The following is a 12,485-nucleotide window of genomic DNA, read 5'->3' as shown; positions in this document are numbered from 1 at the left end:
CGAGTACCATCGTAATTCTCTCGTCAGTCCGCATCGAAAGATACATGTGTTGACCTTGAGAAGTCAAGGTCAAAGTTTGACCTCAGGTCACGTTGCATCAGGTCGCTTGACCTCAAGGTCACGTGATTTCAAGGTCATCATGCATATCATTCGATGCGCCTTGGCGAGCTGAACCGAATGAGACCATTTGTGCGGCTGTACCATTTTTATGTAAGGATTTATTAGCAAAAAACGTTTGGTAACCTTTGATGACGTCACATGCTCTTACAGTTGACCAATCGGAAGTAAGAATCAAAGTAGTCAAAGTTAGTCATGAATCATGTCATTTATGGTACAATTGACCATGAAAACTCGGCCGTCCCAGCATAGTGACCATGAGCGCACCGGCCAAGTTGCCCCGCTAGTCCCGGCCAAATTACCCCATATTGCCATTCTGAAAATTTTTGTCTATAAAGTCATCGCGGCTCTACGGAAGTAGATAAAATTGCTCTTGGAACCGCTGAACACCCCCAAGAACGGCGCTATAATGTCTGAATTCGTTTTTAGCCCAAATACTACATGTTATACAACTTTATAAACAGAAGTAAAAGTTACCATTTTCTAATGAAATTAACGTTTTATTAATTTTGAATAAAACTACGAGGGGCAAAGTTTTGACATTTGTCCTCCAGTTACTTCTACCCATGACAAATGAATTGAGACTAGAGTTATTTCACTCACTTTTATTAGACATCGTACATACAGGTGGGGGCGGCCAATTTACACCACCGGCCAAATTATCCCACTCTCCCCTACTGTGTTCCCTGTGCCGATCGGGCCGACGGTTACCGAGATACTGCACGGGGACCGGGCCAGTGTCGGGCAAATTTAGCCATTTTCGCACGATTTTGCAAGCCGATTTAAACGTATTGTAAAGTCTATGACGCGAATTTGCACTTCTTAAGCCACGCCATGTGCTCGCTATCGATCCGATCGAGCTGAGAGTGAGACCCTCAGAGGCACGTTGCCCATCCTTGATATATAAATCGCGCAAAGTTCAGCGCACTAGGCGCAACGGTCTGGCCTGTACCCCGCGCTAAGTAACACCATGCCGGGACCTCGATAGCAGACAGAATCTACGTCACCACATCACCACACCACAACAAACCCGGCCCAAGGCAATACATGTCCCATATGAGCGCGTTAGCCCTCGCCGGCACAGGCCATTCCAGTCATTTTGCGTCCTTCAACGGCACAAGGGGGAGGGTGGTACGACCCCCTCCCCGCGTTTGGCCCATGATCGAGCTAGAGCTTTGCGGAAAAAAACGAACGTGTTACCCGTGACGAGAGTAAGCCGATGATACTCAATTTTAAGGTTCTTGGTCATTGGTTGACCTTCCAGGTCAGGTCAATGACCCAAAAATCGGGAAAATCGGGACCTGTTAGAACGTCGTTAAGTGTGGCTGCTATATGGTTTTTCGGTGTGCTGATCACGAATAGTTATCATGTTAGTTTTGACCACAGATGATGTCTTTATGCATTTAGGTCAGGTCGGGTCAGGTCAGGTCAACCAGTAGGGGTCCTGCCGGGTATTTGTAGTACCTACGTGTCAGCCGCCTCTAGCAGCTTCGTAACATGTTACGAAGGCACCAAAACTACTTCGTGAATGTTCAAATGGTTGCTAAATTCGGATTCAGCTCCAAAAACTAGCCTAGAAACATGTATAATTCGAAAAGTACCGAGGTCATCATAGGTCAATGACCTGACCTGACCTTCAGGTGACCTTGACACCCAACCTAATGCATGGGAGCAGCATCAACTCACATGTTTGAACGCTTGAAACCACGAAAAGACTGCAAACGCGCGGCTAATGCGAGCCGGCATACGCCGAATCGCGATTCTGCCCAAACATGGTCTCGGAAAGTAGGTCACAGGTCAAAAGTCATTTGAGTCAGGGTCATGCAATTGCTAGGGTAGGTGGAAAACTGATCAACGCGAGGGTACTGAAAGTGTTGTCGCGATCGGCCGCTTTTTACGCGAGTTATTCGCGAAAACCCTTAGGGGGTTGCATCATCCCCTCCCCCTTGCTGGCGAGGGTTAAAACTTCTTGTGAGCGAATTCACGTAATGAAGAAGGGGCATTCCACGTCAAATCAAACACCGAAATCCGTCATCCCCTTCGATTTTTCTGAAAATTTGTAGGCAGACTGGGCATGGTTCAAAACTGAGTTACGTATAATATTTTCGAAATTTGATAACGTATCGCTGAGATATAGGTCATCGAATATAGCGAAAAATGCCACACATCAATTTTTTAAATGGCTATAACTCTGGTTCCTTTTCTGGTATCAAAATGATATTAACAGGGTCTTATAGGCAATTGATAAGGCTTTGATTTTTAATTATAAAATTAGATTGAAGTGACCTTGAAATGCATTTGACCTTGAATTAAAACAGAAAAATTTAAATAGCAAAAAACACGTCACCTTCGATTTGAATAATTTTTACATATTATGTCCGTCACAATGTTCCTAACCATCTGTGAAAAAATTGGAGTGGGCCATTCATAACTTTCGCGGCAAACGCCGTTTTCATGCATCAACATCACGCAACCGCGCGTGACCTTGAAAGACAGCGTCAAGACATGCTTGCTTGTGCACACTTTCTGAAATGAATGATTGCTGATTAGTGATATCCCAAACTCTGCGAGAATGGAAATGCATAGTCATCGTAGTCAAGCATTCACGTTCCATAGTTAAAGTGTCTCAGGCAAACGGTATTTTGCGGTGAATTTTGAGCCGTGTGGAAATGCATCATGAAGTAAATTCAACGAAAACATTATCACGCAACGATATCTTCACGTCTTTTGATCTTCACTATACGAAAGAACATACATTTTTTCGTAGGTATGGGGAATTTCTAGTTAATCCAATAATAAATATGACAGTTAGCGGCCTGCTAAGAGTAACATGTCGCCGGCTGAGGCGGGCTCGGCCGATGCGGGAAACGCAGCAATCACAATTTTGTGTTTACACGTTCATATTTCAATTGTTTACCAACCGATTTTCAAAATTATTTCACCATAAGATTGCCTGTATATTTCTTAGTCTTCTCACAAAATTTGATGCGAATCGAACGTAATCAGCGGTAGGGAGCGCGATGTAAAGACGGAACCGTTCCGTTCCGTCCCGGCACAGTCTACAATTCAGGCGGCGCGTAGCGGTCGGCGCCGGCTGCCGAGTCGCCGCGTCGCTGCGGCGACAGGAAGTTCACTTTACACCGCTATTACTAGAACAGTTGTGAACCGATTTTCTTATTGCTTGCACGATGAGATGTCCAATTCAATTCTTGACAGGTAGCCATAATTAATTTCGCATTAATCTTATGAGATATTGGCGAAAAACAGGAGGGGTGGGCGAAATTCGCTCTTCCCCCTCCACTGCGCGTGCTAACATACGTTTGCATATGTGCAATTTTCTTCAAAACTTATGAATGGCCCACTCTAATTTTTTCACAGGTTGTTAAGAATATGGTAGGCAATAAAATATATGAAAATGAGCCAAATCGAAGGTGACGTGTTTTTTGCTATTTCAATATTTGTGCTTAAGAACAGAGTTAAGCAAATTTCAAGGTCATATATTTAAGTAGGTGCAATTCTAAACAAATGCTTAAGAAATTACCTAAACAGTAAGGTTTATTTCATTCAAATCAAACAAGTACAACCAAAGTTATGGTCGTTCAAAAATATAAAGATGCAACATTTTGTAAAAACTTGATGCCCTATATTTAGAAGACCTGTGGTCAGAATGTGCAAAAAACATCAATGTAATGTCCGGGGCCACACAGGAACTCGCTCACAAATTTATAATGAAATCGCTGATGGTAAGGTGCAAAACAGCCGATTTTTGTTCGATTTGACGTGGAATGCCCCAGAAGGTTAAAGGCACAATCTTCTACAGCAGCCAATAGATGACTTAGGACAGGCACATGGAACTACTTAAATCTTGTCCGATAGAGGCAGGCAACAGCTCCGTTTGCATATATGCTATGCATATTGGGGAAGGGGCACATTTTGGCCTCGAAAGATACGTATTCATACCTCATTAGTAACATATTTCTGCCATGGTCAATTCGCGTAGAAATTGAACACCGGGTGACTACCGAGCTATCGTTCTATCAAAATTTTCCGATTCAAACTCGCTCAGGGTTATCGTGTGTAGTTAAAGGGGGGCCCGCTTAGCAGAATGCGTATGTAATATGGAAAGATTCTGAAAAATGGGTGGGGGCCCGCACACTAGGGGGCCCGTTTTGGAGGTGATGACCCCCCCGAAACGAAATCCTGGCTGCGCCACTGGCCACAGCTACCAGTCATTTCCGGAAAACATACCGCGCTTACCATGCAAAGTTTTCCGATCAGCGGGTGGGTCTTTGTCAGAGAACTTTGTGCATGTTTCACGGACTTTTGTCAGCTTAGGAGGCATTGTAACGTCAAACGAGCACTGACCCGGCAGCGAGCAAAGCATTGAGACATTCTACCAGTACAATGCTTAAACATTTTTAGAGTTACTATTGACGGTTCAATTTAGCGTTGAGCTTCCACAAAACAGCCACAATTCTCAGCCTGAGAGGACGCGTGGCCTAGAGATATGGAGCACAACACAACAAACCCAAGTGGGTCAGACGTAATGGCCTTGTTTTGAGAGAAGTCTACTAAAATATACACCATGACTTGCGCCGCGGTCAGCTGGAGAGACCGACGCGCGCCGATCCGACAAACCCACCCACTGGTGATACATTGTCCGATCCTAGCGACCCGAGATTGTGCCGGTCTAACGCGAAGCGTCCATACAAGACAAAGAGAGCACAACGGACCGTGAAACGCTCCGTGACACGATCTCGGGCGTGATCGCGCAGGAGATGTCGACGTCGTGTGGGGTCGGCAGCCCCGAGACTTTTAACCCGAACTCCGGTCTTAAATCCGGTGTGGTCTGGTCTGATCTGGTCTGGTTTGGTCTTACTCGGTATGGTCTGCTCTTGTGCAGTCTGGTTTGGTTTGAGCTGGTCTTGTGAGGTCTGGTCTAGTATTGTCTGGCTGGCTTTCATTCGAAGAGCCCCTAGACCCCAGGTAGTGTGGCAACGACCAACCCGATGGAGCCACATCGCCTCCCTCACTCACCTTCTGTTTGTCTAGGATCTTCATGGCGAAGTAGTCCTTGCCGGCTTTGTGCTGCACCAGCATCACTCTGCCGAACGATCCGGTGCCCAGGGTCTTCAGCAGGTCGAAGTCCTCGAGTGCCGCGGTGTTCTGAGGGATAAACATACCGACCAGGGTCATTTCTATTCGCCGGTGTGCACAACCGTGTGGGCACTACATTTGGATATACCACGATTTACTTATGCCGAGGGGGGACAGCAGCCGAGACGTTACTGCAGAGTGAATGATAGAAGGAGCGAGCAAAGGAGAGTAGAAGAGGCGGGGCGTGACGTATACGCGGCTGAAATCTATGCGGCAAGGCTCGTCCCAAACCCTGAGAGGTGATCAGACTGACGAGCGTGACCAGGGACCCCTTAGAACAGCAGGATAGCCCAGGGACTTGGCGGGTAACCATCAGGCTCGGTCACTGGCAGTCATCACCATTCGCCATCCCAGGAAGGTCACGACCGTTCACCTGCTGACGATAACACGCGCATCCACAAACACATCCGACAGACACGTGTAGTGAACACGTTTCACGTGACACGCACAACCTACACATGAACCTACACACCGATACATGAAGCCCAATGTAAATCTCGCCGTTCCCAATGACCTACGGCCGAGGACGATATACAAAGCACAGGACAGACGCACCGACCAACACGTTACACTGAGACGGGGGCCTTCGGAAACGTCTCGGAGTCCGCGGGACAGACAATCTGGCACGATATCAAACATATCTCCCCGATGATACCCGGTGCATGTTCTTTGTGATACACAGCGTACGTTTCCGATGTATCACAATTCACAACGCACATGATAGGAAACCCAGCGCATGTCTTTAATGCATCGCACAATTGGGCACCCCGTCACAAATGTATCACATGATACATACAGCGTGTCTTCTATCACACACGACATCCAGCTTATGTCCTCAAAATAGCACTTGGGTGCAACTGTCAGTTTCGATAGCAAGTCCACGTTGTGCACCGATGCAGCTGGGTAACAAAGAGTTAAACAAGCCAATGACTCGTCAATTCCGGTAGGCATTGACGTCAGTTTAGGTGTTATACCTCAGCAAAATTGGGGTAGTTTAGCAATATGAATTGAGCTCGCGGTGGAGCAAGTTAACCATAAGACCAACTCTATGTAATCAGAACAGAAGCTAGTGTGTCAAACAAATCCGAATCACTAGAATTAAAGTAATGCACAGTGAACGGATACTTTCACAGCGTAACACGCGATTGTCCAATTACCGGCTTAAGTGCATTCCACTTGGCATAACCTTGATGATATCAACAGAGCAGCCATTGAGTAGAAAACAGCCCGAATACTAACAAACCGTCACTGAAAACACGCGGTGCAATTTACGCTAACGGAGCCACGCGGCGTTGATGCAATAAAACGACTCTTCAGCGGAGCAATCAACGAATGCTGGGCGTCGGGACATAGCAGAGCGTCGTCTGGGTATCTCAGACTCGTAAAAATAAACAAAACCACACAGGCCCGCGGCAGGCCGGGCCCGTACCGGCGCGGTCCGACAGTACGGCGTCACCGCCCGGCGCGGGGGCCATCAGACAATGAGCGCCGGCCTGCCTAATGGAGCGGACCGCGGAGATAGCGCCCGGTGTGAGCGTCTATATGTTAGCATACATGTTATATTGAGCCCGGAAAGGTGCCATTTGGGTTGCTGGACGGCTTATGTTGATTGTTGAGTGTGAGGCGAGGTGTGACACCTCGTCTGCCGGTGAGCGTGTGTTACGGTTGCCGGCGGTCCGGTGAGCTGTGTCTAGTGGCTGTGTTGACGCCGTCGGTCGTTAACCCTGCCCCTGGGGGACGCGGGGGAGGGCACTGTGTGCTGATGTTGACGCCGCCGGCCCGTGTTGACAGCGACGGGGGGCGGTGGGAGGGGGCTGGTGTCACACAGGTGTACCGGCGGCCGCCGACGGTCGACTCCGGTGTCCCGGCGGCGGCGGGCCAGCTGGCGCGCTCCCACCACCCCGCTGCCCTCCGCCCCGCCCCACCTCCCTTCCTGGTGGGGGAGACCACCTCAGCGCCCCATCATCACACCACGGCATCCCACCTCACATATCCACCGGAAGTCTCGTCCTACCTCTCCTGGTCAGTCATCACCACCCATAACCCCCCTTCAAAGCCGTCACCAAGTTCACCACCCTTAGACCGATTAACTAACTCACCGCCTCCACCCCCATCCGCCCTACCCATCACCATCCTTGTTCCACGGCGACGCACAAAGAATGCACAGCTGGAGGAAACAGCTAACAATAAACATACCAGATGGATCACGCACAGCCGCGGGCGCACTCATGTAGATAATGCACGCTTAACTCCCAGCCAGCGACACACCTAAGTAAATTACAGCACGCGTATCCACACAGCGTATTCAGTATTCGCCCCCACAGCCGCACCTACATCAACAGGTGTATCAGCTAGCATATCGGTACCTAAACAACATATTTTCTGTCGTTTCTTTATCAAACGATGATCGTATAAGTCCTAAACGGACGAAACATGATGAATACATATCATAGGAGGCAGGATCAACTGATAAAATGAAACAATGTCCATAAAACCATATTTTAAGTCATGCTTGGCACAGTTCACCAAAACGTGAACGTTTCACAAGTTACACGACTACTTCAAGACGTTCTCTCAGACGGATAAGTCACAGCTGAAGCGGCAGCAGGTGACGCAATACAACAGGACCGTGCACACCGTTAGCTTCAGACAGGGCACAACGCACGGCCAACTCACATGACCCACCGGGTCCCCACAGCACAACATCATAAATTAGCTCATCCAGTCCTGTTCATAACGGGACTCCGACTGCAGACAACAACTGATGGCTAAGAGCATGTTGTCTGTCAAACACGGCGTATTGATGGCATCACAAACACTTGCAGAGTCAACCATGCAAGACAGTGACACTGTGATAGGTCTGTCTGTTACAGTACCTGCCAAGCTCGTCGAAGATGCTTACCTTGGAAGGGTTTTTCCATTTTTCTTCGAAATCTTCCTTAGCCTTCTCTAGGAATTCCTTGACTGAAAACAGAGAAAGGCATGCATTAGTGAAATTGGTCGATGAATGCCTAAACTCATTGAATAACAATATACGACAACTTTATTTGCTGCGGGCAAGAGTCGAACTAGCCGTCTAGAACATCATAAAATGATTCCCGAGTCACGGCGTGGTCCTGTGGCCTGTCGGACGTTATACCACCCGCCAGCCGTGTTCACACTTCACCCACCGGCCAGCGCACCCCATGTCAGCCGCTACTCATACCTCATTGAGACAATCTGACGTCCATTTAACCCTGCAGACGGAGGGGTGAGGTGGCTCTACCCTCCCCCACTCCTCGGTCTACCCACCATCCCCTCCCACACTTCTTTAGCTCAGCACACGCCGCAAACAGACCCGCGGCACAAAAAAAAAAATCCCCTGGAACACTCTCCAAGACACAGCTGTAGCAGGGCAAACACTCCAAATGGCCGAGTGTATTGGGCCAGCTAACAGGCCCCCCGGCAGCGGCTAGGCCGACTGACATCCGGTAACCTTTGGAGGGACGTGACGAGAGCCCGGAGGCGGCCACGACAGCGCGCTGGGCACGTCATGGTTACGTGTCAAATTGCGGTCAGTGCCGGCCGTGCGCGTTTAGATGGCGGTCTGTGGCGGTCGTGCCTGGCCGGGCTCGTATTTACCTTATTGACGGGTTAAAGAGGAACAAATACAGAATCATATAGACCTAGCCATAAATAGCTTTAGTGCTCTTTTATAAAAAAATGTTAGCCTAATCGCAATATCGATAGAAAACATATTGGACACGAGCTGGTTACATCACTACCTTTGCATTTCCTTACATTACGACCATTCAGGGGATTAATGGTAAAGTCAGTCTGACTTTCAGCTGACCTTTCTTGCAACAAAAGGAAGCATGTTCACTCGATGATTTTGAAAAATCCGTCTTTTTAAGTCTATTACTCAAAATCCCTAATGAAGAGTCAGGAGTAACTCCTTTTGAAGAGCGTTGTTGAGTTGCATAGGGGAGAGTGGGGTAATTTGGCCGGTGGTGTAAATTGGCCGCCCCCACCTGTACGCTGTCTAATAAAAGTGAGTGAAATAGCTCTAGTCTCTATTCATTTGTCATGGGTAGAAATAACTGGAGGACAAATGTCAAAACTTTGCCCCTCGTAGTTTTATTCAAAATTAATAAGACGTTAATTTCATTAGAAAATACTTCTGTAACTTTTACTTCTGTTTACAAAGTTGTATAACATGTAGTTCTTGGGCTAAAAACGAATTCAGACATTATAGCGCCATTCTTGGGGGTGTTCAGCGGTTCCAAGAGCAATTTTATTTAATTCCGTATAGCCGTGATGACTTTATAGACAAAAATTTTCAGAATGACAATATGGGGTAATTTGGCCGGGACTAGCGGGGCAACTTGGCCGGTGCGCTCATGGTCTATATGCTGGGACGGCGGAGTTTTCATGGTCAATTGTACCATAAATGACATGATTCATGACCAACTTTGACTACTTTGATGCCTTACTTCCGATTGGTCAACTGTAAGAGCATGTGACGTCATCAAAAGTTACCAAACGTTTTTTGCTAATAAATCCTTACATAAAAATGATACAGCCGCACAAATGGTCTCATTCTGTTCAGCTCGCCAAGGCGCATCGAATGATATGCATGATGACCTTGAAATCACGTGACCTTGAGGTCAAGCGACCATTTGCAACGTGGCCTGTGGTCAACCTTTGACCTTGACTTCTCAAGGTCAACACATATATCTTTCGATGCGGACTGACGAGAGAATTACGATGGTACTCGAAGTTTTGGCCTAGCTTGATTACTTCAAAAGTTATTCGTAAAAAACTGTCTTCGCATCTAGAGCCGCTAATTTGACTATTTTGACCCCTGTGACCCCTGAGTCAACCTCCAAAATGCGGCAAATGAGTCATAGGACACACGTCATTGCTGGATCTGAAGCTGACTCGCAATATAACAGAAAATCCCGACCGCAAACTAACACCGGCCAAATTGCCCCACACCCCCGGCCAAATAACCCTGCTAGTGGGGCAATTTGGCCGCCTTGCAGACCTTTGTAATACGTCACAATTTCAATATAAGTAATAATTACTCTATCATTTCAAGTTCACTGTCCAGTAAAGTAAAATGAATACGACACCTGCCAGCGTTGAGAAAATGCAGAAATGTGTCGTCAATTTTAAGTTATATCGTTTTCTAAAAAAAGCGGCCAAATTACCCCACTCTCCCCTACCTATAGAATTAATCGATAGATCGGTGAAGCGACCTGCCGTTCAGACCCAGGCACCCACTGAGCGGTTAGCAGAACTTGCGTAATAGCTTGTGTTTGTGTCATGGACAATGGGCATGGAACCGATAGCAATGAACATTGCGATCGAAAGCGTCTCAAGCGCCCAAGTTAGCTGAGCCAATCAACTGCTGATAGCCGCAGGCAGTGATAGGACGTCTCGAGTCCTTCCCCACCTGAATAAGATCGCCGAAATACGAACAAGCCGCCCTGGCGAGGCGGTCAGCAGGAAACTACCTAATATCTATGATATCATCCCGGCCTCTGACAGATTCTTAGAGCCGTATCGGTACTTGGTGAGTACCTACTTCAGTTATCGAGCAATGTTGGCCAACAGCACAGGTAAACAGGCAACAGACGGGCCCAAGTTCGCTCACAAGTACCTACTACACGTGAGTTCTTCCAGTGCCTCGGCTCTTTTGAAGGAGATGCTATCCGAGGCCTTGATAATGCATCGAGAGCGATGCAGATTGCAGTTCAATCAGCGGGCAGCCTGACCAGTAAGGATGTGCCATCTGTTACGACGGCGCATGGCGAATTCACATTCAACAAAAACGAATATCCGGAATCGGATCCCCGTTTCATGGAACTCTATCCTGATATTTGTCTTTGGTTGTTTTTCAAAATGACTTATTGAGTTTGCAGGTAGGTAATTTCAATCACAGCAGCAGGGTCTCATTAAAAAATGGACTCTAACTTTTCACATATGCAACCTCAGCTGCCCAGTGCTGAGTGCACAGTGCACAACGAAGAAGATGAAGAGATCTGCAATATTTTGCATTCACAATGCTATGACACAATACATTCAGAGCTCACTGAATAGAATGACTGACAGGGTCCAAGGTCACTAGCGACCCGGATATTGGATTCTGCAGAGCCATCGACACAACACAGCTCCGGTCCGGACCCTTTTGGAGTCCTGGTCATGTTTGCTGATGATGCGACATACCCTGTGACCTCAGCAATATCAATGTTGTGAGCTGTATGCACACTATAACTGAGGCAAAAGCAAACAAAAAGGAAGCGAATAAGGTAAAGAGGGAGATCACTGGACTGGACGGGACCATTACGCTCGAACTACAGCAAAAGTTACCAACTAACAGAGATAAGCAAAATAAACGCTATAGGTAATAGGTACACGCTATTTCGACAGAAGCACACAAACATTGGACACTGATAACTCAGTTACTGCACCTATGGGAAGAGCGAACAAAGCCCGGAAGTAAACAACATAACAGACATACAAGTAAGTACAGCTATAAAGCACGAATGCTCTTGCCATCCCCTATTGATACCACCTCCTCTCTGCGAGCCCCTACCGTTTTCCGACGCGTCGCCCTTCTTCGAGGTCGCAGTGTTACCCATCTCGGTACCGTCCACCAAAACCAGCCCCTCGGGGACACCTGCACTGAGCCGCGCACTCTAGACTGGCTGCACCGCCCACATCGTTACCCCATGTCCGCGCGAGCCACAGCCACCGACCAGCGGTACCCCCACACGACACACGGCACCGACGAGGCCCACTGAGCGACTGCCGCCGCCGCCGCCGCCAGCCGGCGCGGATGAACACCGCCGCGACCTTGGCGACGCCGGCACCGCTCGGCACTCGTGGAAACGCGGCGACACGGCGCGAAACCGGCACCGGCGGGTGGCGGAGACAGGGCGGCCGCTGCAGCGGAAAGAGGTGTTGTTTATCTGCCAGTACCTACAGGTGTTTGTTTGGAGTCGCCAGTCGTCATTGGAAGGGATGAGCTTTGAGGTAGAGGGCGGTGACAATTTGCTTATCATCTCTCAGTGTGACTATGACTATGACATCATGATCAGACCACAAATAATTTCGAGATGATTCCACGAAAAGCCATAATCCTGCTGGCAGATTCTCAACGTCTTGCCGTATTGCATTTGGGAATAAAAGTCACCTTAGTCAGCGGAGTCGGCCAGGCCCGGCCA

The 12,485-nt window shown here is 48.1% G+C and overlaps 1 protein-coding gene across 1 annotated transcript in view; it reads right to left on the bottom strand.

The window, feature by feature from the left end:
* The window catches only part of LOC122367188 (cAMP-dependent protein kinase catalytic subunit 1-like), a 51,469-nt gene extending 39,411 nt beyond the window's left edge, over positions 1-12,058 (bottom strand). The window contains exons 1-3 of the mRNA XM_043340081.1: positions 11,855-12,058; positions 8,177-8,238; positions 5,155-5,283 (exon numbers count right to left, since the gene is read on the bottom strand). Of these exons, the coding sequence (XP_043196016.1) occupies positions 5,155-5,283; positions 8,177-8,238; positions 11,855-11,900 (237 nt within the window). The 5' untranslated portion in view covers positions 11,901-12,058. The remainder of the gene's footprint in view (positions 1-5,154; positions 5,284-8,176; positions 8,239-11,854) is intronic.
* Positions 12,059-12,485: the final 427 nt, after the last annotated feature.

Source organism: Amphibalanus amphitrite, unplaced genomic scaffold, assembly GCF_019059575.1.
Source record: "Amphibalanus amphitrite isolate SeventyFive unplaced genomic scaffold, NRLGWU_Aamphi_draft 000856F_arrow, whole genome shotgun sequence".
Lineage (NCBI taxonomy): Eukaryota > Metazoa > Arthropoda > Thecostraca > Balanomorpha > Balanidae > Amphibalanus > Amphibalanus amphitrite.
Note: the sequence above shows the minus strand (reverse complement) of the source record. Positions and strands in the feature narration are given on the sequence as shown.